The 27,854-nt window shown below is 42.8% G+C and overlaps 1 protein-coding gene across 3 annotated transcripts in view; it reads left to right on the top strand.

Annotated features, from left to right (window-relative positions):
* The window catches only part of AMMECR1 (AMMECR nuclear protein 1), a 148,313-nt gene that overhangs the window by 90,004 nt on the left and 30,455 nt on the right, over positions 1-27,854 (top strand). For 2 of the 3 annotated variants that reach the window (XM_034648999.1, XM_002924079.4), the window contains 3 exons: positions 10,731-10,821; positions 12,238-12,334; positions 14,712-19,128. The exons of the other annotated variant lie outside the window; for it this stretch is intronic. In XM_034648999.1, coding sequence (XP_034504890.1) covers positions 10,731-10,821; positions 12,238-12,334; positions 14,712-14,826 — 303 coding nt within the window. In that variant the 3' untranslated portion in view covers positions 14,827-19,128. Of the gene's footprint in view, positions 1-10,730; positions 10,822-12,237; positions 12,335-14,711; positions 19,129-27,854 lie in introns of those variants that run through there. 3 annotated transcript variants of the gene reach the window in all.

The following is a 27,854-nucleotide window of genomic DNA, read 5'->3' as shown; positions in this document are numbered from 1 at the left end:
ATTATGGAACTGGATATTTTATGACACTGTGAATGTACTTGATGCCACTGAATTGTACACTATCAAAGGGTTAAAATGGTAAATTTTACATGATGTGTATTTTACTACAATAAAAAGGCATCTATGCATCTGCATATATATTGAAACCTGTCCATAATAGTATAGTAATTCTCATTTATTGAAGAAGAAAACTTTGAAAGTTCAATAAAATATAAAGAAAGGCAAGCCATTTGTAATTACACCATTCTGAGATAATTGCTGTTAACATTTTGGAATATTCCTTTAAATTATTTTTCTGTCTTTGTATCAATAAATATGCCTATTTGTTCATGTAATGGAGATCATATTGAATATACAGTCATTATTAAAAAGGATTGTGGGAAAGTCTTTGTTTATGGTTTATTTTAATATTATAAGTTAATGTTTCATATTGCAAATTTCCTTTATGAGGGGGTCCAGTCTATCTTATGAAAGGATACAATTCACTTTGAGAAATTTCAGACTGTCAAATAGGTACAACTTTTCTTCCAAGAATGAAATATCCTATTCACCATAAATATCTAAATTTAACCTGAAATGCACAGCGCTGTATATGTTGATGCCACAGGGGGAAACAGGAGATGATGACAGAATTTTAATAGAGAATTTTTAAGGTAGAGATCAGTAACGAGTATGTTTAATATAAACAGAAGCCTCTCACCTAGGGCTTTTCTGGTAGTAGTACAGTTTGAGAGTTGACCCCCACTGGTGAAGCATGTTACTGCAATAGAATTCCTAATTAAAGGGATGAAAATGCCCAGATCAAAGCAGAAGAGGGCAAAGTCTAGAGGTCCCAAAGCATAAGGGTGAGTCACTTTGGTAACAAGAGAGACCTCCCTGTGGTCATGAAGATGAGGGACGTGACCAGTGGTCATAGCCACCTAATTTTTGAATGATCAGGAAACAAGTGAACCGCCCCAGGGCTGGCTACTGTCTTTCTCTTTTCCCCAAGGTTTCTAACTGAGCCTGTCTGGGACCTCTCTTTTGGTAACATGTCTCTATTTGTATAGTGGAAGTTAATAGGAAGGTAAGATTTACAGCAATCAGACTTTGTTGTAGAGGCTAGACTGCTTCCCTTTGATAACGCGAGGAATGTCTGATAAATGGTTTCACACGTGGATATAATTGGTTTCAATTCAAGGTTGAATTGACAGAATGATCAGTAGTGCCTCCATGTTATATTTCCGCAACATAAGAATCATAACATGTAAGATGAGTGTCTATGGGTAGCCTGTCAAGGAGTCTGGGTAGTGATTAAAAACAGCAAAACCATCCACAAAGACCATGCAGACAAATTGGAACACCAACTCCACCCTTCTAAGAATTGCTTCTTGTTGCCCCCATCATGATCTACTTCTTGCCCTGGTAGGTTTGAGAAAGATGAAGAGTTGAATGATTTGGGGGAGAAAAAATTCGTTGACTGATAAATTGAGATATCTACCTGCAAGGCTAAAATGGCTGTTAGATGAGGAAAATTGCACCCCTGGAGTGACATCTGAAGTGATCTGCCTTGTGTTTGAACACGAAAACTTATGACCGTGGTTGTGTGTTCTTCAATTGACAGCATTCTCTTAATTCCATATGACAGGATGATGGATAGACACGGTGCTTCAGAAAGAAAGAAAAGTTCATGCAGTCTGGTGGAGTCCTCGAAAATATCTATAGGCTAGAACTAGTGTAGTCACACGATTTGGGAGCCATGTTTGTTTTTCAAGATCTGAAAGGATATAAAACCAAAGACATTACAACAGCCAGAGTTTGACTTGAGGGGTGACTCCAGGTGTGTTACCTCTTAGCTGCTCATTTGCAAGATGATATAAATGAGTAAGCTTTTTGCTTGTCCAAGAACTTGTATATAGCCAGTATACAACCAGTGACCTTGCATGGGGATGCTTATGGGGCAGTTTGCTGACGGGAAGACAAAGTATTTTCTAAACTGTCGTTGGGCATGAGAAAGAAATATTTTCTGTATTCTAAAGTAGACCATTAGATCATGTTTCAATAGATCAGTAACATTTTCACAAACCATAAGGCACTTTTAGTTCTATCTAGCTCCCTGGATCACTGCTATCTCAACTGCGTATACAGCTGTCACTTGGGGAACGCATCATGGCCCTAAGATGGACTGTTCCTTTTTAGCACCCAACACTTACATGAAATCAACCCATGCTGGATGGGGCTGGCCAGCATGGTTCTTGTATGATGTCAAAAACCTATCCCTGGACTATAGAGCTAGATCCCAAGGCCCTAGTCTCACTCTGTCCCTGAAGAACCCAAGTGTCTGTCATTGTCTGTGAGCGTGTTAGACTCCCAGGACTCAGGGTGCTGCACTTCACTTTAAAAAGCACACACCTCTTGAGTGAGCATGGCTCCATTTCTGACGTGTTCAGTTGCAGTTAATAGTAGTGTGCTTTTGTAACAACCTTCACAAGCGTAAACAGATGAGATGAGTAAATTGGCTACCGTCATTATCTCTCATATATTTTAGAAGGTCATGATCTCCTTCTCGCCCCTTCAAGGTTTACATTTTTCTAGCTCCTCTCAATGTACCACTGAAAACAGAGTTACCATTCAGACACAGATGTTTAGCATGACTCACCCAGTGAAATGACTTCTCATTCTATATGTTCTGTCCACCCCCCTTCATGATTTTTCCCTATGATATACACCATGGTTTGCTTCTCTTCTAACTTAAGATTCCCACCTTTGGGGTGCCTGGGTGGCTTTGTGGCTTAAGTGGCTGCTTTTGGCTCAGGTCATGATCCCAGGGTCCTGGGATCAAGCCCTGCATCAGGCTCCCCTGGGAGTCTGCTTCTCCCTCTCCCTCTACCACTCCCCACCACTCATGCTCTCTCGTGCTCTCTTTTGCTTTCACTCTCTCTCTCTCCAGTAAATAAAATCTTAAAAAAAGGATTCCGACCTTTGAAAAAATACATATACAGGGTGGGGGAGGCTTTGTTTATCTAGGAAAATACTTTTCACAGTATTTTCTCAAAGACCTTGAGATTTTTGTCTAAGATGTCACTATCGTTAGAATAATTTAGTCTTTGTCCTGATGCTCTACTTAGAAACATATTTTCAAGTGCCATGGAACATTGGGGGAAAGGAGTACTTCAAGCTTCCTGACCATCTAGTAAGAATTTGCTGTGAATCACCACTTCAGTGTATTAGAAGCCTAGTGAGAAAGCAAGCCGAACAAAGCAAAGTAACTTCTAGAAGGTGATTTAATGCATGGAAATTTCCATTAGCCATTGGTACCGTTGGTGAAATGGGCTTGCACAGTCCGTCCTCTGGCCTCCTCCAATTAATTCCTGCTTTTCTCCTAGCGTGTTGTTTGATGGGGTGGGCATTTCCCTGCTTCTTCCCCCAAATCCACAGACCCTCCGAGCCCTTTCCCTAGTAGTCGTATTATAGTCTGCTCTTTCCTGAATCCCTTTTCCTCCCCAGGACGCTGGAGAAGTTGGACTAAATAATACCCATGGTCTCTCTGGAGGCTGACGCAGTGTGATGCTGTGACTCCCCCTTTTTAAAATGGCTTCTGTTTCATTTTACTTCCAGAGAACGAATCACCACTAGCCACTGAGAAGTCATAAGAGGTCCCTAACTTTTAAAATGGCAAGGTGGCAACTAAGGTGAAAGAGAGTCCAGTTTTTGAAATTGGACATCCCAGATTCCCTTTCCACCAAAGAATTCTCTTCAGCAGGACAAAATATCCTAAACAGCAAATGCCTTGTTTTATTACTGCATCATCCCCTGGTTTAAGTCAGCGTTACATGTATAAATCTAAATTAAGCAATTAGGGAGTGACTGTTCACTTGACAAAGATAGTTTGCTTTGCAGAAGGACTTGCTCTAGGGTTTCTTTACTGCCTTCCTGGTGACTTCGAAATTAATCCATTTACATAAATGCAACACATATGTAATCTTTTAGGAACAAATCTTTTGTAGGTGGGGTAAAACTACATTGAGCTAGATACTCCATGTATAGTTTCACCTGTATAAGATTCTTCTGTTTCTTATCAGACAAACAACATTATTTCACCTTGAATACATTGGCCAAGAGGTGTTTCTCTCCCCCCAGCCTTTGAAAAGCAAACTGATTCCCGTGTCTAGGTTTTAAGAGCATCTCCTAACTTGAGTTTCTTTGTGTGTAAATTCACTCCCTTCCTCATCTCCTTAAAAAATGGTAGGAATGCATTTTTCTAACTTTTGATGCAAAGCAGGCTTTTTATTTAAAGGTCACCTGTGTTGCCTGAACTTTTCCTTGGAAAGCTTCAGGATGTTCAGTTTTTAAGGAATGCTCATTATAATTAATCATTACAGAGAATTAAGTTTTTCTTTTCCTTAATTGCACACTGAGCTGTCACTTGTTCTCTGCAAAACCTCAGCTGAGAACAGTCTCTTTCCTTGCACACGATACACAAACATGTTTGGCTTCAGAGCTTCTCAAAGTGCCTCGTCAATAGCCACGCTTTATTTAAAATCTTAACTCATTCTTTAAAAGTTCACGGGGGTGATTATTAGCCTGTTCAGGTATTGTAGAGCTGTGTGTCTGCTATTAATTAAGTAAATGTTATCAGATTGTTGTCTGGTGGCCTTTGTGAAATAAATTGGCAAGCTTGTGTTCCTGATAGACAAGATGTCTGAGTCTCCTACATGAATCAAAATTGGCACTAATTGGCCCTTTGGTAGGCTCTGCAAACGCCAAGAATTGGCCCGTGGAGACTGAAATAATTTCTAAAGCTAAAGGTGACTCATTTGCAGGAATTTGAGAGAAGAGCAGTATATATGCATTTTGGTCAAGGAGGCCCTTTGCAGTCATTTTCACAAAATAACAATAGAAAAAATAACTTCTGCTGATGTGGACGATGAAGCAGAGTTTTTAGAGTAGACTATATTAAAAGGTCTTGTGCCCAAGTGGTGGCTTTGCACTCAGTTACCCTTTTTGAGTTATTTTTCTAGTAGTCCTTCTGTTTCTGGAAGCATCTCACTCAAAGGAGATTTGAAAGCAAGGACAGCTGTAGTCACCGGTCAAATAATGGATTAAAAACAACCCAACAGCATAGTCCTTCATATTGTCCTAGTTGGCTCAGATTATTTTTTAAGGCAGTAAGGCACGATTTGTTTCTAGGAGGTCCTGGGGTGGCAGGCCATCTTTATTTTCCTCTTTATACTTTTCTAAAGACTTTTTTTTTGCAGTAATATGCATGTATTATTTTTATAAACAGGAAAAAATTTTGCGTGTTTGTGGTTGGTGAGGTTGACATAAGTAAATTATCGAGCCCAAAAAGTGATTTGCAACAATGCTATTTTTTAAATGTATTATTTGGCAAGATTCTGAAGTGTTAAGTGCTAACAATTGTTAAGTGTTCATTGTTAATCAGATGGACACCTTCCAAACTTCAGACTTCTGAAATTGGTGGGTGGGTTGAGGTGATGTGAATTCACAACTCTGAGGATTTGATGGGCAGATCTGGACAATATGTAGTCTACTTTTTTATTTTTGGTAGAATTGCAATTGGGGGGAAGTGATTCATTAGGATGTGTACAAATTGTCATCAGCCTTTATGATTAAAATCTTAATTTTTCTTGCCCCAGTGAGAATTATTCAAGAGGATAAACTTGGAGTAGGCCCAAGTTTGGAATATTTTCCTCTTGTATGGTGAAATTGTTTTCACTGGGAGAAGGAAGAGTCAGCGTCTTCAGAAGGCTGAGTTGGGGGTGGGCAGAAGGTTCTGTGGGGCTTTAAGGGAAAGAGTGGAATGTGTTGCATTGTGGCTTTGGAGCTTTTAGGAGAAATACCACGTATGGCTGTTTCCTCCCAAGAATATAAGAAACTCCAGACTCTGGGTCAGACCCATGGGCTGTGCAATGCAGTGTTTGTTTCTGTCCGTGGTACCAGGGGCTGTTTTGTGAAAGAGCATGTGTGTCTTCTATGATGCCAGCCTCTAAAGGTTAGAGGGTGTGCCAAATATCCTGAGCTCCTCTCATTAGGAACAGAGTCCTTTTATTCAGTTCAATGGAACTGGCATATTGAGCCTGGCAGGTCAGTCTTATGTGAATGACCAGTGACTGGCTGCTTTGTTAATTGCAAAGCATATTTTGCCAAATGATATCAACAAAGACATGTCAAACCACTTTCGATTCCTTGACTTCCTGATATACATATATACACGCATGTATATGACAATTCAAGGTGAACCCACTGAAAATCAGTGGAGTGAGCTAGGGCCATACTGTTTACAAAGGAAACCCAACATTTGGTTAATGGGGAAGACTGGGGCTAACTGTGGCATTTGCTAAGACACAATGAACCTGAGGAGGTAATTGGTTTTATTGGCCAGGATGTGATCAGGGGCAGATTTAGTTTTAAGCGTCAGGACTGTGGAGGTAATTGTGGATCCAAATGGTCCAAGGCTCGCGTGGAGCCCACTTGACTTAGCCAGCACATGTTTTATGCTCGTTGATGCTTTTAGCCAGATGAGTCCTTTTCATGTTTGAGCATATCCAAGGTTCTTGGCTTGTTGATCGGGCTTTCAAGTAACAGCGAGGCTCTTTTGTAGTGCTGCTGGTGGCTTATAGGATGAACACTTGCCTTATGGACAGACTAGGGGATATCAAATTTTGTGCAGTTGTGAGGAGCAGAATATGGATATATGTTATAATGGGGTGGGAGAGGGCACTTCTTTAATGCTCCTGTGTTGAGAGTCACTGCATTAGAGGATAATAGTTGTGAATGAAGCCACATTTCTAACAAGGGACCAGATAACGAGGATAAATGAAATCTGCAGACAGTCTGGAAGCTTCATTTTAGCCATTATTTATAATCTCTTCTCCTACCAAACCTTTTACTATGTAGCAAAATTGATTAATTTGCGTGTATCTCTCTGTGTGTGCCCCCATGCTCCCTGACAGAGGAGTGAGCAAACAGAGAAACGGACAAGAGGAAAGAGGATGGGGCCAGGTGGGGCTGGGGATGCAGAATCCCCAAACTGAATAATCAAGTCTGGACTAATCAAGATCTATTTTAGGGTCCTAACATTAATCCTGATATTTAATCATTCTGGGTGATGTTAAAAACAAAAGATTGTATAATAGCATTAATAAAAATCACTCGCTATGTAATGGTTCAGAATAAATATGGCCTTTTTTTTTTTTAGCATGGAATAGGAATCTGTTGAACGGGTCTTACTGTTCTCTCAGCACACACAGATACAGCTCTCTTTAATTCCATATCCTCTTATCTATAAGTCCTACATTTAATTTACTACCATTCGAGTTGATTTATAGCTTTGCTTAGCAAAAGTACAGTCTTGATTAAAAGGATATTATCACAGCCGATGGGCCTTGAACACATTTTTTTTTTCTCAGACCTTCTAAAAATTTTGACAGTGGCCTGCAGACTCCCATAAGGTTAGGTCTGCAAGTCTCCCGTTTTTGCCTACCTGGCCGTACTCTGCGCAGTGATGATTAGGGGTCTGTGAGAGGTGGTGGGGTCGCATAGCCTTCCCATATGCTACCTCCTTATCCATCCCTAGAAATGGAAAGTGACTACGACACCGTGGTAGAGTTTTAGCAGAAGTTTGCTTCAGGAAGTCCCACTTCCCTGGTTAGCTGATCTCTTAGCTAGCGGATAATTGGGGCTGGAGCCTTTGTCTCTTGGGATGCCGCTTGGCGGAAGGATTCTCCACTCTGTCTCAGAGAGGATTCGATTATTATACATGAGGGTTACATTTTGGAGTTGCAGCTGTGGCCATTTGCCCCCTCAAACAATACGGAATTCGTCTTGGGGCTCCTGTCAGTGGGGACGACTTCATTTGCAAAGTCAGTGATTTCCACAGGTTGGCCAGATTCCGTCATTCTCCACAGCAGGCCATTTTCCGCTCTCCTGTTTTGATTGCGCAGCATGACTCCTTGGTGGCGTCTGTGGTTCTGGGAGTAAGGAAAATGCTGTTGCTCAACAGGTGACAAAAAGCTATTATGCTTTGATTCTGGTCAGAACATGATTGCCATTCTCCCGATTCCACGGGTTGAAGAAATGCGTCACTCTGGTTTTGGCTTTCTATCACTGTGGAGTATATTTTTTAATCTATGAAAGAAGTTATTTTTCCCAAAGGGCTCACTTTAAAACCACCCTATTTACATTTCCATTTACAGGTACTTTCAATTGTTCAGAATCATAGGAACACAGAAAAGAACTAAAAATTGTAAATGTGGTACTAATTCTAAATGGGAGAATTTTGATAACTTTTTTGTCATTATTAAATTTGATGGAGGGGCCTCCTGAAAATACAAAAGTCAATCAGTTTTATTCGTAATTTTTATTTTGGTCAGCATGTCCTTCCAGTTTGGTCTTAACCTCCTTCTTTATATTTACATATATATACAAGCTTTGCTGAGGTATTATTCACATACCGTACAGCTGGTCATAACCACTATTAATTGCTAAATTACTAGGCTTTAAAATCTGATATTTTTGTGAAAGAACACAATGCACTCCTATGAAGAAAGGATTAATGTGTCTAAATTACCTCCAATTTGCCTAAATCACTTTTTTTTTTCAATACACAGCTACAGTTTGTCAGAGCTAGACCAATTATTAGAGGTTTTCTAGTTAACCCAGAATAAAAATCACCTGGGGAGTTGTTCTTTTTCTAAACCATACTCGCTGAAGCATGAAACCTCCTGAAATTCTGATAAATTTCACAGCCCCCACGCCCCCCCCATACCAGTTAAACACCCCTGATTTTGTCTAACACTCTCGTCTCACAAATAGGGAAACATTCTTCGTCTCAACAATTTTGACTAGATGCCTTCATAAACACCAAAATTCTTTCCAATTTGAACATGATAGATTTTTGATAAATTGAGTAGAAGATGCAAAATTCACTTCAGTGAATGATGGGAGCACAGATTATTTACACTGTGTATTTTTAAAAAACACATTATGAAGGAGATGATATGGTTGAAGGGAGAAAAAAAAAACCTTCAAAGTCACAGATCAGAAAGTCGGTATACAGAAGCTCTTGCAAATTTGTCATTGTCTCCGTACCGTGTCAGGCACTGGGGAGATTAGTAGATGTCCTTTATCCTGGAAAGGCCTGATAGCTAAGCAGTCATACTTCTTCTCAGCTGTCCACAGTCATTTCCCACAGGGTCTGGGAGGCCTTACTGTGTTAGTTTTGAAACAGCTGCCCTGATTGCATCTTCAGCAGAAGGAGATTCATAAGAATACTGATATCATGTAGAAGTAGCCACAGAGATAGGCTTTCAGCAAAAAGCGAGCTTCTCAGAAGATCTGACAGGCTCTAACGGATGGATGTGTGAAGAAGACCAAGGGAAAGGACAAGACGGATTCTCCGGAGGACTTTTTCTTCCCTGAAAAGGTGGAAGATTTCAGGCTGAGGGCAGAAGCAGCAAAAGAAGTTTGCGTGGGCCCCTGTTCCTCTTCTAGACCTCTGCATGCCTACAGATGAAAAGAGGCAAGGCCTGTGACTTCACTCGCCTGCTCTGAAAGGAAGCCTCTTTCCTGGATGAAAGTGCTTCCCTGGTCTCAACGTCCTCCCTCCAGGTCCCTTGGGCCACCTTACTAAACTCCACTTGGGGACCATTGACCTAAAATGACTGTAGATTTAGGAGAACAGAATGGAGTTGTGCTTTTGAAATTTCATTTTTCTTATCAGTGTTTACAAAGAAGAACTTTCTGTGATCCCCAGTTCTATATACGATTCTATGTGAGATACGAGGGGGAAAAAGGACAGATGCCTTCTGACTAGATGCTAATCAGTGAAACAGTATGTTACTTTCTTAAAACATTAGCAAGAAATTGCCCACATTTTACTTAGAGAACTCCCTTTCTTAGGGCGTCACGAGAAGTTTGTGTGCTTCCTATAAAGTTATAGCGATCTCTGTGTTCATGTATAAGAAACTGTGCAAAAATACCCTCCCCCAAAGGGATTTGACATCTTTATCACGTGTACATTTAGCAGTAGTGTGTGAGGGCAGGGATGTAGATGGACAGTGAGGGTTTGCCACAGACCCACCGTTAAGCCATGACATATATTTTAGAAATACTATTTGGAATGGGTGATGATGTGGGATCTCGTTGTTGGCTTTTTTCCAGCCTTATCTGGGTCTGCTCGTCTACATAGAATTCAAGGTTTTAAAGAGACAAGACAGCTTGGGAAGGGAGTCGGCAGCCCTGGAAGTTTCAGAACTTAATCCGAAGTGGCGCTTGTACCTGAAAACCAGGACATACGTTTGCTGTCTCTTTGAAGTCAGCTCCCTCGCTCTAGTTCCTTATTGTCATGAGCCACAATTTGGGGGTGGGGGCAGGATTCTTGTCCTCGACTGTCTTATTCTACACACAGCAGAATGCTTGGTCTGGATCCAGACGGGATAGCGTAGCCTAATACACATTGGGGACACGTCACGCAATGTTTTCAGTCTCCACAGCCGTCATAATGGCCCGCAAACCCTAATTCAGTGCTTTGGGAAAAGAAAAATAATACATACATAGATATATATCTATATCTCTCTCTCTCTATATATAATGCCATAGATAGATAGATACCTATATGTCCTTCCAAAAACAAGGGGAAAGGAAGAAGTGTACTCTCTTAAAAGTCAAATTATAACCTTTTCTGTTTCTATGAAGAAGACTGTACTAATAAAACTGCCAATTTCTTTCAGGTGGGTGTACATGGCATTAGAATAGAATTCATCAATGAAAAAGGATCAAAACGCACCGCCACCTACCTACCGGAGGTTGCAAAGGAGCAAGGTCATTGTATTTTATTTCATATGATCTGGTGAAGAAGTTGAACAGATACACACATTGAAATGCGCTTATCTGACCTTGCAGTTCTCAAACAAGAAGAAACGATTCTTCCAACACTGCCACTGCAATGTCTGTATGAGATCGGTGAATTACTCACACAGAAGTTGACTCGCGGCACTAAAGTTTGAGAGCAAAAACACGCAAAATTATAACTTTCCCCAGAGCAAAGACTTGTAGAAGTGGGGTTTTCTTTTTAGGCGATGGTTTGCTATGAGTTCGAAATGCCCTTTGCCCATCTCTCACTGTGCTGTAGCCTTTTGGCATAAACAAGCCTTCTGTCTAACAGTCAGCCACACGGTACATTGTCAGCATCAAATGCTTCCTCGTCAGGTGGTTGCCGGGTACTCATTCGGCTACTGTGAGGATTGTACATTTCCCATTAAGATCCAGAGCACTGAGACTACACGAAGTCCTCGTGTTTGATCGGCTTGGCCTGCACTTCCTAATCAAACACGTTTCTGTGTTGGCAGATAAAGTACAAACGTTTACGAACCACCACTGTAACACAAAAGAACTCTTCACTCTGTAGCACCTTGTCCTTTCTAGCTACTACGAAATTCTAGTTTTACACATCAGTTGAAATGAATATTTCTTCTTTATCTTATAGAGTTTTTTTTTTCCTCATCAGAAAGCATCTGTAATTGCGTTTCTCTCAGGTTTGGTTCATATAAATGTGAGCTATATAATTGTACAATTTTGTATTAGACACCCCCACCCCTACAAGAGAGTTAGTCTTTAAGACAGCTCTTGGAAGATTTATTGGGGTTGCTTTCAAAAATGTCTCAATCCTGTAGTTCCCGTTGGCTTTGTAAAGTATACACGAGCGAGAGGGGACCTCGGGTATTAAGTACACCATCCCACGTCAGAACCAATAAAAATGCCTTCGCATAGCTCACACAGATACACTTGACTGACTCCAGAAGATACCATCAGGGATGGTAATTACCGTGAGTTAGTGTGGAAGTCCTAACTACTACTGAGTTGGCACAGTGACATTTAGGCTTCTCCCTCCCTTAAAGATGTCATGTTAGAGGAGAGAGCAGTGCTCGTGGTTTAATACTGAGGCCTGCCTGAGCCGTCACTGCCAGCCCCTTGGCTTCTTGTCTTCGACCGTGGTTGAGATCAAAAAGCCAGTGTTGTCAGCCATCACAGGTAGCTAGCACTTAAGGTATGCGGGGGGCAGGTCTGCTTCTGTACAGGAGGAAGTCTTAGCTCTTCTTTGTGACTGTTTTTAGGACCAAAGGAGTGGATGGTATCTGGTGTCAGTAATAGCTGACCTCTACAAAGTCATTTTGTATTTGCCCAAAAGTGCTTGTGACGTGTGCTTGACTGGTATTTTATCTGGTCTACTCTCCACAGGATGGGACCATATTCAGACCATAGACTCATTACTGAGGAAAGGAGGATATAAAGCTCCGATTACTAATGAATTCAGGAAAACCATAAAACTGACCAGGTACAGAAGGCATTTTCTAGCGCAAGGCTAACCAGTACCTTTTGATGTGTGTGTCTATAACCCTCTGATTTCTTTGATCTGTCTTACTTGCTTCTGTCTTCTGAAACCAAATGGAAATGAATGGCAGGGCCATCCTGGGGGTGGATACCCTGGAACTTGGCTCGGCAGTAAAGCTTGTGTGATGTTCGAGCCCATTCTTCCCATCTTTAGTTCTGTGTGATTCCTCTGGCTTTACAGGAGCAAGTCCTCTGAGCCTGTAGACAACATTATTTAAGAAAGTTACCAGAATCAGCCATTGGCTAGCTTTGGACGTTGCTTAGCAGAACCCCCGGATTCTGATAAGCACTCTTCAAATTTGAATTTAACCTTAGGATGTTGGCAGCAACAGAAGTCTACCATGGAAACTTACTGAAAATCACAACTGAGCTAGACTCACAAATGTCAAATACATTTCTCTGTGGGATAATGGGGGTACTTATTTTTTAAAAATATCCAACACTTCAGGAAAATGGATTGCTGTTTCCGTTTGTTTCAATTCCATAAAACCACAGTGAATGCCTATAGTTTAAAAATGGATTTTTCCGAGCCCTGAGGAGTTAGATATTTGAAAATGCCTTCCTCTCTGCTTTCCCCAGGTTCGGTCTAGGAGACTGGAAGGGCATGCATGAAAATGATGAATATAAGGCAGAACGTGATGGATGTTGTGAGGTCATAACGTAGGGAAAGAGGACTTCAAGAGGGGTGGGTTTAGATAATATAACATTTCAGAGACGAAGTAGGCTTGAGACTGGGCTGGAGGAATGGGTAGAATATGTGAGAGTGGGGGAGGAAAGGGATTGATTTAGTGAGTTGAGGCATGTGGGTAGTGAAATACAGAGCCAAGTTCTGAGGAATGTTCAATAGTCCGATTTGGCCAGTCTTTCAGTGTGCATATAGAAGGTGGTCATGGGAACGAAACATGGCCTGGAAGATGGGTTGGGTCATATCATGGAGTTCCCGACTAAGAAATGTAGACCTGATTCTAGATGCAGTAAGTAGCTGTTGAAGGGTTTGAAACAGATGGATTTGGGAAGGTGTAAGATTGGAATGGGACACAGGAAAAGGAGTTAGGAGACATGGCTATTACCTAAGAATCTGGGGCAGCCGTCCAAAGGAGGTGAATGGGAGCCTTAACAAGAGCTGTGGCAGTGCGGGGCGGGGGGGGGCGAAGAAAGGCGCAAACAGATGAGAAAACACTGGAAGAAATGAAAGGACTTAGTCATCCTTCAGAAGTAGGGAAGAGGAACAAGTCGAGGCTTTACTCTAGAAGAAAAGCACCAAGGCACCAAAGCACCCTTTAACCAAGGGAGGGACCGCAGAAGGAGAGTCACATTTCAGCATTGATTCTGGATTTGAAGTGCTTCTTGGGGTATCTGTATAGAAATGTCCCGTATGTCACCGAAAATGTACATAGATAGAACTCATGACCAGAGATGGTGATTTGGGATCATCTATGAAGAGGTCATAGCTGAAGCTATAATGGTAGGGCTCCCTGAGGGGGCACAGAGAGTATAGCGTCAAGAGAACTGAAGGGAGAACCATAGTAAAGTCCTACCAGGCAGAATGTTTTGAGCAGGAGGAATACAGGGAGGTAAGGAGCAGTCTGAGAGATGGTGGGGGGTGGGGACAGTCAGGGACGTGTCGAGTTGTAGAATCTACGACACAGGAGAGCTTCAGAAAGGGAGTGGTGCGTGGTCTCCTAATGGAGAGGTCAAGCCGGAGCAGGGGTGAGCTTCTGAAAGAGCAGTTTCTGCGAAGAGTGGCAGGAGCCAAGGAATGCCGTGCTGAGGAGCAGTGTGAGATGAAGTGCTGAATGTACAAAACACACGTTACAATTTTGAGAAGTGAGGGGGTGAAAGGAAAGCCGGAGATGAGGAAAGCGAGGGTTCGGGATACCAGTACTAGGAAAAGCGTTTCGTTGTTGCTATTCTTATGAATGGCAAGACCTGAGTAGATGCATGAATGGAGGGAAGGGAATGGTCAAGGAGGGAATGTCCTGGAAGAAAGAGCAGTCAAGTGAATGAGATGGCAATAGGCTGGCTTTCCTCTTTTCCTTCCCATTAGCAAACTGGGGCTTCCGGGGGGGGGCACAGAAACTTCTAGCACAATTGAAACCAGGAGTAGTAGAGCAGAAAGAGCACTGGACTCAGACTTTGTATTCCCGGGTTCGGATCTCATCTTCGCCACTTGGTTGCATGGCACTGGGCCAGTCACGACTTTTCTCTGGACCTCTGCTTCTCCTGGTCTGTAAAGTCATCTCTCAGGTCCCTCCCAGCTCTGACATTGGCGTGTCATCTATTTCTTGATGTTAACTTTGTCTCTTCCCTGACTTTTTCAGGTACCGTAGTGAAAAGATGACCCTGAGCTATGCTGAATACCTTGCTCATCGCCAGCATCATCATTTCCAAAATGGCATTGGGCATCCCCTTCCGCCATACAACCATTATTCCTGACACTGAGCCGCACAGCCAGTCACTGGGCCTCTCTGCAGACCTCTTCCCAGGAGACCCTGCCCCTTCTTGGTCTAGCTATCTCTTTTACTGTACCATTTTATGATGATAGTTTCCGTTGCCATGATGAAGCTTGGACTTCGTCAGTTAAGATCATCATGGTAACGGGTAGGAAAATGGCATTTGTTAAGAAGATTCTGTTTTATTATTTTAGATCCTTGGTTGTTTGTTTGTTTTGTTTTTTTTTTTTTGCAGCATATATAACTTTTGGGGTTTTCTTTCCTCGCCATATTATGTAGAATTCTGCTTTGCTCTTTGAATTAGGTTTCTGTCTTTCTTGCCTTCCCTTCTGTCTTCTTTCCTTCCCTCTCTCTTCTCTTCCCTCCTGCTTTCGACTGTGGATGGAAGACATTGTGCAGTTTTTAACGATTTTATTTAGGTTCTTCTCTAGTTTTCTCCTCAGTAAGATAGAGAATTTTTGATAGCTGAGTTTGGGAGCAATTCACATCAAATTCAGGTATTTGTATATTACTCTCGAATTTGTCTGAAATGCATTTTGCTATGAGAGCTTAGTATGTGGGTCTTCACTCCATAGGCGTTTTTCCCGTGGTTAAAATATATGAACTTTGGTTCTGGTAGAGAACATTTGAGGGTCCATGATAGGGCTTGTCACAGAGAGTGAGAAATCGTTTATGCCTGTTGTGTTGGTTACCATAGAAGAGGTGGCTTCATCACTTTCTGGAACCAACTTAACAAACCACAACACTGTTTTAAGAAAGTTACAAGCTACCTTTCAGATATGCTACAGAAATCATTTTGAAAAGCAGCAAATATCAGGAAGAGAGCAGATACAGAATTTAGTGCCTTTGAGAAGAGTATAATTAAATGGAATTGAGAGAGGTTAGGGGGAAAAAAGGCAATTTAGAGAAATATTCTTATAAAATTTTATTGTGTCTATATGTGAAACAGATTAGACACATTCCTTACTCTTAAGTATTTTTTTAAGGTGAAAAATTTTATTTTGAGCAAATAACCAAAAAGAGACATTTGTCTATTATATATTAATTTAAACCTGTTAGCTTTAGGTTTCAATAAGTCCTGATTGGCCGGAGACAATTTTAGCAACTGTTTAAAGAAATAGTAAAGATAATCTAGTGAAACAAAAGTTCATATATGCCATGATTTCAGATATATTTGTCATGGGGACAAGACTGGAGTCTTTCTGCACTACATACTTTTGATAGAAACACATTTACTAGTTGATAAGATGTTACGTTACACCTAGGAAAACGGAGCCAGCATTTAGAAATGATAGAGTTGTTAGAGCCCAGCCCATTTGCAGGGCTGGTCTTCCCACGGTGCATATAAAGAGAACTTCCCCAACATCAGGAGGAGTGGGAGGTCTGTGTGTTTATCCCCAGGAAAAATGACGGATGATTCTGGAGAAAGATTACCTTCATTTTCCTATAGTAAGTGTGTGTGTGTGTGTGTGTGTGTATGTGTGTAATTTTTTTCCAACAGGAAACCAGTATGTCAAGTGATGAATAGAAGTGTGGTGCAGAATATGTTGTCTAAGCTCTGAGATGTCACTGAAAATCAAAATGGCAGAGCTTATACCTAGGTGACAGACTGCTGGTTCCAAATTCAAAACCCCTTTGCTAGTTGGTGTGCTGATTGCCTGAATTCCTTCCGCTTGCCACTATTGGCAGAGCAAACTGCTTTCCGTTTTTGATGGGAGCCCTTAGAGGTTTGGTGGTATTCCTTCACCACAGCGCCCGTTGTTGAAATAACCATTTTCAGTTGTGATGCCTTAACTAAGAAGCCAGCTGTTAGCCTGACACGCAATCCACTGAACCTAGAGATGAGTCAGAGAAAGCTAGCTGGTGGGCTGTAGCAAGGGGTCTTGAATCCTTTCGTTTCTCCTTGGGAGGATTTTTGGAGCAGAATCGTCTTTCAGCATCAAACCAGGTGGCTACCTGATGGAAACTTTTTCTTGCCCTTATAGGGAAACTGAGCACAAGCTGAATGATATTGTCTGCTGCAAAAAAAAAAAGTAAATAAAACAAGCAAACTGAAGAGAGACAAAATAGACCAATATTGACCCATCTTATCCATCATCTCATCAGTTCAACAGGCTCCTTGTCCTGGGTGAGCTCATGGTTAGAAGTTGTTGTTGTTGTTGTTGTTGTTTTTTTTTAAAAGAAAAGATCTATGACATACATATGTGTGGATGTATACATTTACTTACACGTACATACATACATATGTGTGTTTATTTAACGGTGCTAATCAATCTTGAGCAGGACACGTGACTGGTCATGCGGACTCTAAAAATCATATCAAATTTTTTAAAAATTCTTGATATATGCAGATGTTCTACAGATGTTTTCTTACCAGTGTAATAATGTTATACTGAAGAAATAACCATCCTGCAGGCTTCAGAGGACGAGGTCAGCAATATTTCCCACCATGGCTTGGGGGAAAAGGATAGTTTTGTCTCCTTTTGTTTTCAAATTAATGCACAGTGCATTTTTGTTGTCTCTAAATAGCTGTTGACTAAAAAGACTTTGTAGCGTAAAGGGTGTCGTGCAAACTATAATGGTGTGCTTCAGACAGACAAATGCTAGACCCTTTCACCTTCATCGTATAGTACAAAGCTGTTACGTCTGTGGTTTGAATGAACTTGGAACATGTTGAAATATGTAGCATGTGTCTTTAACTCAGACGAAGATTCTTGATTGCACAGGTTAGTGTTTTAGCCAGTTGTGGTGTATTTGTTCAGAAACACAAATGTGAATTGCACTCTTATCACCAGAATATTGTATAAGTTCAGTGATCTTTAAACAGCTCAGAAGGAATACTTGAACTTCATTTGAGTAGCACAAAGTTTACATTGCCTCCCCTTTTAAATGTTAATTAGTTCCATTTCTGTGTTTTGTTTCTCAAATGCAACTGGTATTTTTTTTTCCCCTCTGGGAAAACAGTACGCATTTTACTTTGGTATGTAGCAAAAGGCTTCCGTTTCTGGAAGGTTTTCTTGTTCTTTAAACAACATCAGCCAGGTACCAGATTCTAAAAGAACAATTGCCTCCCCTGCCCGCCACCGGCCCCCAGCCCACCCCGACCCCCCTGTTAAGTGGCCTTCGGACTGCACGAGAGTGTGCTCCCACCCGCCCCAGTCTCCCTTAACCACGAGAGGTCGGCGTACTTGATGGAGGAAGGTGCAAGGCTTGCTCGCGTCCCCTGCCCCCTCAAGCAGTTGTAGGAGTTTCTAGTCCAGTACACACAGTCCCAATGCCCAGCACACCGGAAGTTTGTATACTGGCCTCTTTTCATGTCTTCGAATGTGCAGGAAATTTGAAACTGTCATCTGGAGTAGGTTCCATCTCTTACGTGTGTTAGATCAAACCAAAGAAGCCCCAGCCATGCCCAAATGCTGCTTCAAAAGCCTACCTTCCAGTCCTTACAAAAACCTTGCAGGATTAAATGTGTTAACTTTTTTATTTTTGTACAGTTTCTAAGTGATTTTTGCTAGTGGTGTTCAATTAACTTTATTTGAGGGGTGTGAGCACCTCCTCCATTGAAATAAACTGGTGACTTTCCTTTTATTTTTTAAAAGCAGAAACCCGTTGTGTGCCTCTCGATTTAAGGGTTTCCGATTACATTATTCTGAAGACCAGCATTGATCCTTTATATACAAAGATCTGTTTTCCTTGTTTTTTATTACTGTTTCAGAAGAAGAGAAACCTTTTATTTTGCTCTGGACCCAGTAACTGCGCTGGTACATAGACGCACTGAGAAAACAAACTTTTGTAACCACCTCTGACTGTTTTTGTATATCAAAGTCGATTACTTTTGAAATATTTGGATCTAGTTTCTAAGTTATTTTAGTGTTTTGTATGTTCCCCGAAATTACTTTGAATCTGTCACCAGCATACTGAGTTCTTGGTGATACAGTGGTAAGACTCGTAATGAGCAAAAGCTACCTGGAGTAGCTTCTTTTCCTTCTTTCTTAGTAACCTGTTTTTGGATTACAGTGAGACATCGCAGATTACCTGAAACCCCCTCCACGTATAACTAGATCCTCCTTCCTTCCACATGTAATTGCTTAATAGTTTGAAGAAACTATTGGAAATGGGCATTTTATATGATATGTATAGCTTGAAAATATTAAAACGGAGCGAGAGGAAACAATGGGAAGGTTTACGTGGGTCTGTAAGGTGTGACTGTGGAAAGATATTGTAGTAGTTTTGACACTATTGTTACTATCTTTAAATCATTTACCCAATAAAACGTTAAAACTGAGTTACCGTTTGGTGTCTCTTTAACCTGCCTGCCTCATCGTAAGGCTCTTGCTCTCGCGGGGGCTTCTTGCTACAGTGCTACCATCAAAGACTTGGAAACAATATACCTCGGAGCTGATGCCGATTCCTTTCCAAAGCTGCGCTCGGGACACCTCACCCGCCCGCAGCTGCTCCCCGTCGTCCCTATGATTTGCCTGTGTCCTCCTTCTGCCTGGTCCTGAATCCTGGCTTGGTGACTGAGTCCAGGCTTTATTGGACAGTCCTCCCTGGCCGCGGACCTGGGGCGAGCGTCAGACGTGAAGTCTGGTGGTAGCATAGCCGTGCTTATGCCAGCTCCAAATTTCTTCCAGATCTGTGTGTTATCAACGGGTGTTTCCCTCTTGCGAGCTGGTGGGGGCAGTTAGTGCTATCCGGGCGAGGGCATCTCAGGAGGTGGGAAGCCTTTCTTCTCTTCTGCCCTCAAGGCTTTGCCATGTTCTTGGTACGGGAGGGACGGAATCTGAAAATGCTCCAGATGTGGCTGCTCAGAGCGGGTACCCACTCATACACACACTAGGCCTCCCATCCCCTCAAAACATGTGTCCGGTTACTTGTCCAGTTCTGGAGTGGCAGGACAGGAACTCTACTCCCAACTGGAGCTTGGGGAAACATAGATGCATCTGCGTAAAGGGCAAGGCAGCTGGTGCCACTGACCTTCCTGGGCCAGCTAAGAGCCTGCATCGAGAGAAGGTGAGCTCTTGGTGGGCCACCTCTCTCCCAGCTGTTGCCTTATCTCCTCCCCGTGGAAAGGCCACCGAGGACATTGCTCGAATACCTCAGGCTCTTTCTAAATCATTTGCTGTCTCAGTTCTAAATCCTATGCCATCCCATGCATATTTCAGGATTAATTGCTCGTGAATGCATGCGGGCTGATTTTCTGTTGCATTGCCCCAAAGCCCCGCTGCCCGTGTGAATTTGGTGACACGTGCTGATGTCAATCACGGTGGCTAAAAACAGCCATCTCAGATCCCAGAGGACTACTGCGGTGTTGAATATTGCTCCATTAAGGCGGCCATCTGCTCGAGGTTTATCCAGTTCCATCATTCATGGTTAATGGTACATGGGATTTTTTTTTGGTAATGATTTAGACAATATTAATAGGCTCAGGTAGAATGAAGTAATTGCACGAGCCCACAGCCTTCATTTTTATCACATTAGTGGTTAACTCAATGGTCTGGACAGATTTCAACTTCAATAATCACACTCCACCTACCTAAACTCTTCACAGAGCGTCAGCATTTCCTCCCTAGATCTCATGCCCTGCTAGGCACCTCGGAAATAGCTCCGCTGCTTTGGAGGCCTGGCGCGGATGGGTGGGATGCGGCCGTTCCTCTCTGTTGCTAGAAAATACTCTCATGCCCGAGGGGTCCAATCGGTGTGAGCTCGGGGAATGTGGCCGCGGCGAATTCACACGCGGATTCAGAGCTGCCAGTCGGGAGAGCCAGTGAATGGCCGCCCATTCAGAGAATGGCTTCTCCCACTTCCTGCAGCTCTGACCGCAGGAGCCAAGACAAGTGTGGGTGTGGGCTCAGCCTTCGCGGCTTCCCCCGTTTGCCTGGGCTTTCGCCTGCGGTTGGAATAGCTGAATGGGGGGACGCCCACGAGGCGGGTGCTGGGGAGATGGCTTGGGCTCCTACGTTAAAAGGCCTCCCTTGGGGCGCCTGGGTGGCACAGCGGTTAAGCGTCTGCCTTCGGCTCAGGGCGTGATCCCGGCGTTATGGGATCGAGCCCCACATCAGGCTCCCCCGCTATGAGCCTGCTTCTTCCTCTCCCACTCCCCCTGCTTGTGTTCCCTCTCTTGCTGGCTGTCTCTATCTCTGTCAAATAAATAAATCTTTAAAAAAAAAAAAAAAGGCCTCCCTTGATCCCATAGCTCGTGGGACAATCTCCTGTTCCAGACCCCAGGCCTGTGGAAAGAAATCTTTCAAGACGGGGAGGAAATTGCCTTCGATGTTAACTAAGCACTGTTCTGAAGCCAGTCGACCTTGTCCCAAGAACTTGGTTACAACCGGATTTAAAAATGACCCTGACTAGATTACGTTCAGATTGCACTCTCTCAAATGGTTTCAGTGAACCGGCCCAGAGGCCTGGTAGACCTTACATAACTGAACGCTGACCCGTGCTTGCAGCTTTCCATCATGACAGATGATCACATTAGCCCGACAGAGCTTAGATGTAGGGTGCGCTGAGTCTGGAGCGCGCAGCTGGGTGGTGGCTGCGAGACGTGCCTCTGTGCTCACCGACTGCCCTGGTGTCCTTGAGCTTGCACTCCTGTTCTAGAAGGACACGGCTGAGTCACAAGGGGCCGGTCATTTGCTCAGCCTTCAGTCTCCCTCCATGGTGGAAGGCTGTCTTTGCTTTTTAATCAAAAATCTCAGCTGACATCTCACTATGTTAAAGATACGAGATTAAAGGTGGTATTTTGTTGTTCTAAATTACCAATGCACACTGGTTCCTTAGAAAGCTAATGAGAACAACAAGGCCATGTTGATGACTATAAAAATTTGTAATCGGGGTGACAGATGATGGAGGCAGAGCCTCAGCACCCCATTTATTTCTGGACTCTGTTTGGGCTGTCCATCAGCAAGAAGGTCCTGATTTGCACAGAGAAGAGGGGATATCTTACTCCTATAGTTTAAGGACAGTGGGTGTCCATAGGCCTAAACTGTGAAATTCTGGTGCAGTTACCAACTTCTCATCCAGGCCCGACGAGGCCTGCGAGAAGTTCAGGCAGGAGACGCATCGCTCCTGATGTTGGAACAGAAATGAGGCCACCTGACAGCTCCCACTAACCCACTCATATGCGTTAGGGGTTTTTTTCAGGCTGTATTACAGTTTTTAAATACCATATGTTTATACACGTTTCTTGAAGCTAGTGCTTACGGAAACTTGGATCAGTTCCAACAGAACGCCAGGTCCCACGGGACAATCTGAGAAACCGTGGCCGGAGCCCCAACCTGCCCAGGTATTTTGAGATCCTTTGGCAAGCTGTCATCTCATCTCCTTTTCCATTCTGGCCTTTTCCTCCCAAATGTCAGGCTCAACGTGATCTATCAATATTTCCTGAGTGCCTGTCCCCACAGAGGCATGGCCCCGTGCTTGGTTTGAGAATGAAGATAGTGTTAATGTAAAAACAAATGAAGGGTCCACTTGGAGCTAAGAGTCGTGGGGGCATCCAGGTTTGGTCTAGTTGGGGAAAGTCATTCCGACCGGGGCCCAGGCAACATCGGGCCAGCTTTATAGGGTCCCCCTAAATTGCTTCCACCTCAGAGGGGCACTCGAACAGAGCTGTCACTTCCCCTGCGGAGAAATGGGGTTGCTGTGGCCCCCGAGCGTGTCGGCAGCAAAGGCCACCCCACACGGAGCATGGTCATCTGTCGAGTGGAGGAGGACACTGTCTCCTCCCACCAGGTAGCCAGCTGTCTTGCTCCCTAGCGGCAATGTGCCAGCTGGTTGAGAAAGATAATGTGTGATCATAGAAGTAGGTTTATGTGCATGAGGAATGGCATTTGGTGGTGGAAAGTTGTGCTTCTCACTGCAAAGCTGCCCTCAAAGGCTTCGGGCCCTTCCCATGACTGGGAGAGAGAGAACCAGAGAGAGACCAGGCTGTTTTTGCTGAGAGTCCTGGAGGCCCGAGGAGCCAAAGAAAGCCTATAGTATGCCAACTGGCTGAAAAACTCTCCCGTGGGGGGCGGAAATCTATTCACAGAGCAGGAGGAGAGAGAGGGGATTTTCCCAGAGCGGAAAATCAGAGTCCCTCTCGGTGTAACTTTCATCTGCTACATAGGCCAGGAAGGCAGGAAGGCAGTATTCAATTTGGATTATTGTAAAACAGGAAACAACTGGTACACAAGAGAACAGGTAAATCACATCTGAAGCGACAGGAAGCTGCTGAGAGCTGGAGTCGCGGCCTAAACACCAAACAGATTTAAAACTAGGAGTTGCTCTAGTCATTTTTCATCGAACTAGCATTTCCGTCTCAACAGTCTTCTGGAATGATCCAAGGTTACGGTAGGTGTCAACCCCTACAAGTGGATTGGTGTTTATCAGCACAGGAGACAGGGGCTGAGCAAACAGCTGGATGGGGCAATCATATCACCCACTCCCACACATCCTGGCAGAGTAGGAAGGGCGTCTTGGGCTGGAAAGAGCGAGAACCCCCATCTTTTTTGAAGGGCAGTACTAGTGTGAGTAATGCACACATTTCCCTAAACTTTCTCCACTTCAAACATTCAAACGAATTCCAGGAACTCTGCATGGAGACATTGCCACCCCGCTGGCATAGGCCTCGGCCATGGCCCCTTTCCCAGAACTGTGGTCAGGGACAGCGGTGGGTGGCCATAGTCACCTTTGTACATGAAGGCATGCCCCTCAGTGACTTGGTTCATGTTTACCTTGCCTAGCAGATGTGGTCCATGGCACACATGAATGATGGGGGTGGAAAGGGCGCACAGGGTTAATACGGCTGCTCGAGTAGGATGGGCCTGCTCTGGTGGGGTACACGGGCCGAACTGGCTCCTTCTTCCCCCATATGGGTTCGTACCACTCCAGAAGAATCTGCAGACTTGGCGAAGGTCAAATCGAAACTGCTAATAGTCAGCCCGAGGCTGGGAAAGTGCAGGCAACACCCTTGGTTCTAAGGAAGGCTACACAGTGAGTCCTGCAAGCAGGTGCACAGGGCACTTGCGAGATAAAAAGAAACTCCCTTCTTTTCACCTCCTTTGACATTGTCTTTTATTGAAGTGAAATTCACATAACATACAACGAACCACTTTAAAGCACACGATTCAGTGATATTTAGTGGATTTACAGTGCTGTGCAACCACGAGCTCTCTCTAGTTTAAAACTTTTTCATCAATCCATAAAAACACCCCATCCCCATAAGAGGTCACTCCCCCTTCTCCCCTCACACATCTCCTAAGTAACCTCTAATCTTCTTTTGGTCTCTCCCGGAATTTACATATCCTGGATATATATCATATACATGTCGTCACACGAAATGTGACCTTCTCTCACCAGCTTCTTTTACTTAGCATAACGTGTTTGAGGTCTGTCTCCGTCATGGCTGACTGATATTTTATGGCTGAATGATATCTCATTGTATGGCTACACAACTGGCTTATCCATTCATCCGCTGGTGAACATTTGGGCTGTTTCAAACATTCGGCTCTTATGAATAACGCTGCCATAAACCTTTAAGTCCAAGTTTCTGTGTGCACGGATGTTTTCATTTCTCTTGGGTATAATCTTAGGGGTGGAATTGCTGGCTCATACGGTCATTCTATGTTTACCTTCTTGAGGAACCATCACACTTTTTCCACCAATCATGTACACAGATTCCAATTTTGCCACGTCCTCACCAGTACTCGTTCGTGTCTGTCTGATCACGGTCATCCTCGTGGGTGTGAACTGATATCTCACTGTGATTTTGATTCACATTTCGCTAATGACCGATGAAGTTGAAACTCCTTTCTATGTGCTAATTGGTCCATTCATACATCTTCTTTGAAGATATGTCTATTCAAGTCCTTTACCCAGTTATTAATTGGGTTGTCTTTTGTTGAGTTGTAATGGTATATATACATATGTATACTGGTGTGTATGTGTGTGTGTGTGTGTGTGTGTGTGTATCTTGGATATTAAACCCTTATCAGAGAAATAATTTGAAAATATTTTCTTCCACTCTGTAGTTGGTCTTTTTCACATTCTTTATAATGTCCTTTGATGAACAAAACTTTCTAGTTTTGATGAAATCCAATGTATCTGTGTTTTTCTTTTTTTGCGCATGTCTTTGGTGTCAAACCTAAGAATCGATTGCCAAGCGCTAGGTCATAAAGATTTACCCCTATGTTTCCTTCTAATAGTTTTAGCCCTTCTATTTAGGTTGTTGGTCTCTTTTGGGTTAATGTTAACATGTGGTTTGAAGCAGAGGCCCCAATTTCATTCTTTTGAACGTGGTTATCCACTTGTCCCTACACTGTTTGCTAAAAAAGCTGTTCTTTTCCCCATGGAATGGTCTGGGCACCCCTGTCGAAAATCAGTTGACCACAGAGGTTTGGGTTTATTTCTGGACTCTCAATTCTATTTCCCTGGTCTATATGTCTACCCTTACTTTTGTAGTAAGTTTTGAAATTGGGAGGTGTGAGTCCCCCTGCCTTGTTTTTCTTTTTCACTATTGTTTGAGCTATTCAAGGATCCTTGAGATTTCTTATACATTTGAGGGTTGGCCTTTCTATTTCTGCAAAAAAAAAAAAAAAGGCCATTGCACTTTAGATGGGGACTGCTTTGATCTATAGATTGCTTTAGGGACTGTTGCCATCTCAATATTAAGTCTTTCAATCCACGAGCACGAGATGCCTTCCCATTTATTTTGTCTTCTTTCATTTCTCTCAAAAATACTTTATAGTTTTCAGTTACAAGCCTTTTACCTCCTTGGTTAAATTTATTCCTAGGAATCTTATTTTTTGGATGCTATTATAAATGGAATTGTTTCTCTTAACTTCCTTTTTAGATAGTTCGTTACTGGCATATAGAAACACCACTGATTTTTGCGCATTGACCTTTTATCCTGCAACTAAACTAACCTTGTATTTCTTTCTTTCTCTTTCCTTTCTTCCTTTCCTTCCCTTCCCTTTCTTTCCTTCCTTTCTTAATTATACACTAGTAGTGTGTGTGTGTGTGTGTGTGTGTTTTATGGGATTTTAGAGAGAGAGAATCATATCACCTGCAAATACAGTTTCACTTCTTCCTTTCCACTTTGGGTGTCTTTTGTTTCTCGGCCTACTTACTACAGCTAGGACTTCCAATGTTGAATAGCACCACTGAAAGCAATCATTATTGTCTTGTTTCTCATCTCAGGGGGAGAATTTTCAGTCTTTCTCGACTGGGTATGATGTTAGCTGTGGGTTTCTCATAAATGCCCTTTATCACGTTGCCTTCTATTCCTAGTTTGTTCAATGTTTTTGTCATGAAAGCATGCTGACTTTTGTCCAATGCCTTTCTGCCTTTTGAAACGATCATTTCCCTCTTAATGTGGTATACTACACTGGTTGATTTAGTTTTTTAAGTAGGTTCCATATCCTGTGTGGACGCCAACGCAGGGCTTGAACTCACGATCCTGAGATCAAGACCTGAGCTGAGATCAAGAGTCAGACGTCTGACTGAGCCACCCAGGTGCCTCATTGGTTGATTTTCTTACGTTGAACCACCCCTTCATTTCTGGGATAAATTCCACTTGGTCACGTGGTATGAGCCTCTTACTGTGCTGTTGGATTTGGTTTGCTGACATTTTGTTGAGGACTTTGGTGTCTATACTCCTAACGGATATTGGTCCGTAGTTTTCTTTTCTTATGGTATCTTTGTCTGGCTTTTGTATTGGGGTAATACTTCATGTGTTTCTGGGAACTTGTCCATTTCCTGAAGACTATCTAATTTATTGGCATACAGCTGCTTATACTGTTCTCTGATAATCCTTATAATTTTTGTAAGGTTGGTGGTAACATTCCTGCTTTCATTTCCAATTTTAGTTATCTGTGTCTTTTTCTTCTTAATGAGTGTAGCTCAAGTCTTGTCAATTTTGTCACTCTTTTTAAAGAACCAACTATTGGTTTCATTGACTTTATTTTTTTTCTATTCTATTTTTCTTTTTTCAAGATTTTATTTATTTGACAGAGAGAGACACAATGAGAGAGGGAACACAAGCAGAGGGAGAGGGAGAAGCAGGCCTCCACTGAGCAGGGAGCCTGATGCGGGGCTCGATCCCAGGACCCTGGGATCATGACCTGAGCCGAAGGCAGACGCTTAATGACTGAGCCACCCAAGCGCCCCTCTGTTCTCTTTTTCATTTAACTCTGCCCTAATCTTCATTATTTCCTTCCTTCTGTTGCTTCAGGTTTAGTTTGTTCTTCTTTTTCTAGTTCCTCAAGGTATAAAGTTAGGGTGTTGATTTCAGAGCTTCCTTTTTAATGTAAGTGTTTACAGCTATAAATGCAACTCTAAACACTGTCCTTCACTGTATCCTGTGAGTTTTGGTATACTATGTTTTCATTCATCACAGAGCATTTTCTAATTTTCTGGTGACTTCTTTAATTCATTGGTTAAGAGTGTGTTGTTTAATTTCCATGTATTTGCAGTTATTTTTTCAGTTTTCCTTCTGTTATTGATTTCTAGTTTGGTCTGAGAAGATACTTTGTGTGATTTCCATCTTTTAAACTTTTTATTTTATTTTATTTATTTGTCAGAGATAGAGAGCACAAGTAGAGGAAGTGGCAGGCAGAGCCGGCAGAGGGACAAGCAGTCTCCCCTCAGAGCAAGGAGCCCAACACGGGACTCGATCCCAGGACCCTGGGATCATTACCTGAGCCAAAGGCAGCTGCTTAACCAACTGAGCCACCCAGGTGCCCTCCATCTTTTAAAATTTATTGAGAATTGCTTTATGGCCTAACATATGGCCCATGCTGCAGGATGTTCCATGTACACTTGGGAAGAATGTGTGCTCTGCTCCTGTTGGGTAGAGTGTGCTGTGCATGTCTTTGACGCCCAGGTGCTTTAGAGTGCTGTTCAAGTCCTCTATTCCTTATTGACCTATTGTCTAAGTGTCCTACCCATTATATAAATCAGGATATAGACATTTCTATCTATTGTAGAACTATTTCTCCCTTCAATTCTGTCAGTGTTTCCCTCATATCT

Source organism: Ailuropoda melanoleuca, chromosome X (assembly GCF_002007445.2).
Source record: "Ailuropoda melanoleuca isolate Jingjing chromosome X, ASM200744v2, whole genome shotgun sequence".
In the NCBI taxonomy this organism is placed as follows: Eukaryota; Metazoa; Chordata; class Mammalia; order Carnivora; family Ursidae; genus Ailuropoda; species Ailuropoda melanoleuca.
This window is presented reverse-complemented; position numbering and strand designations above follow the sequence as displayed.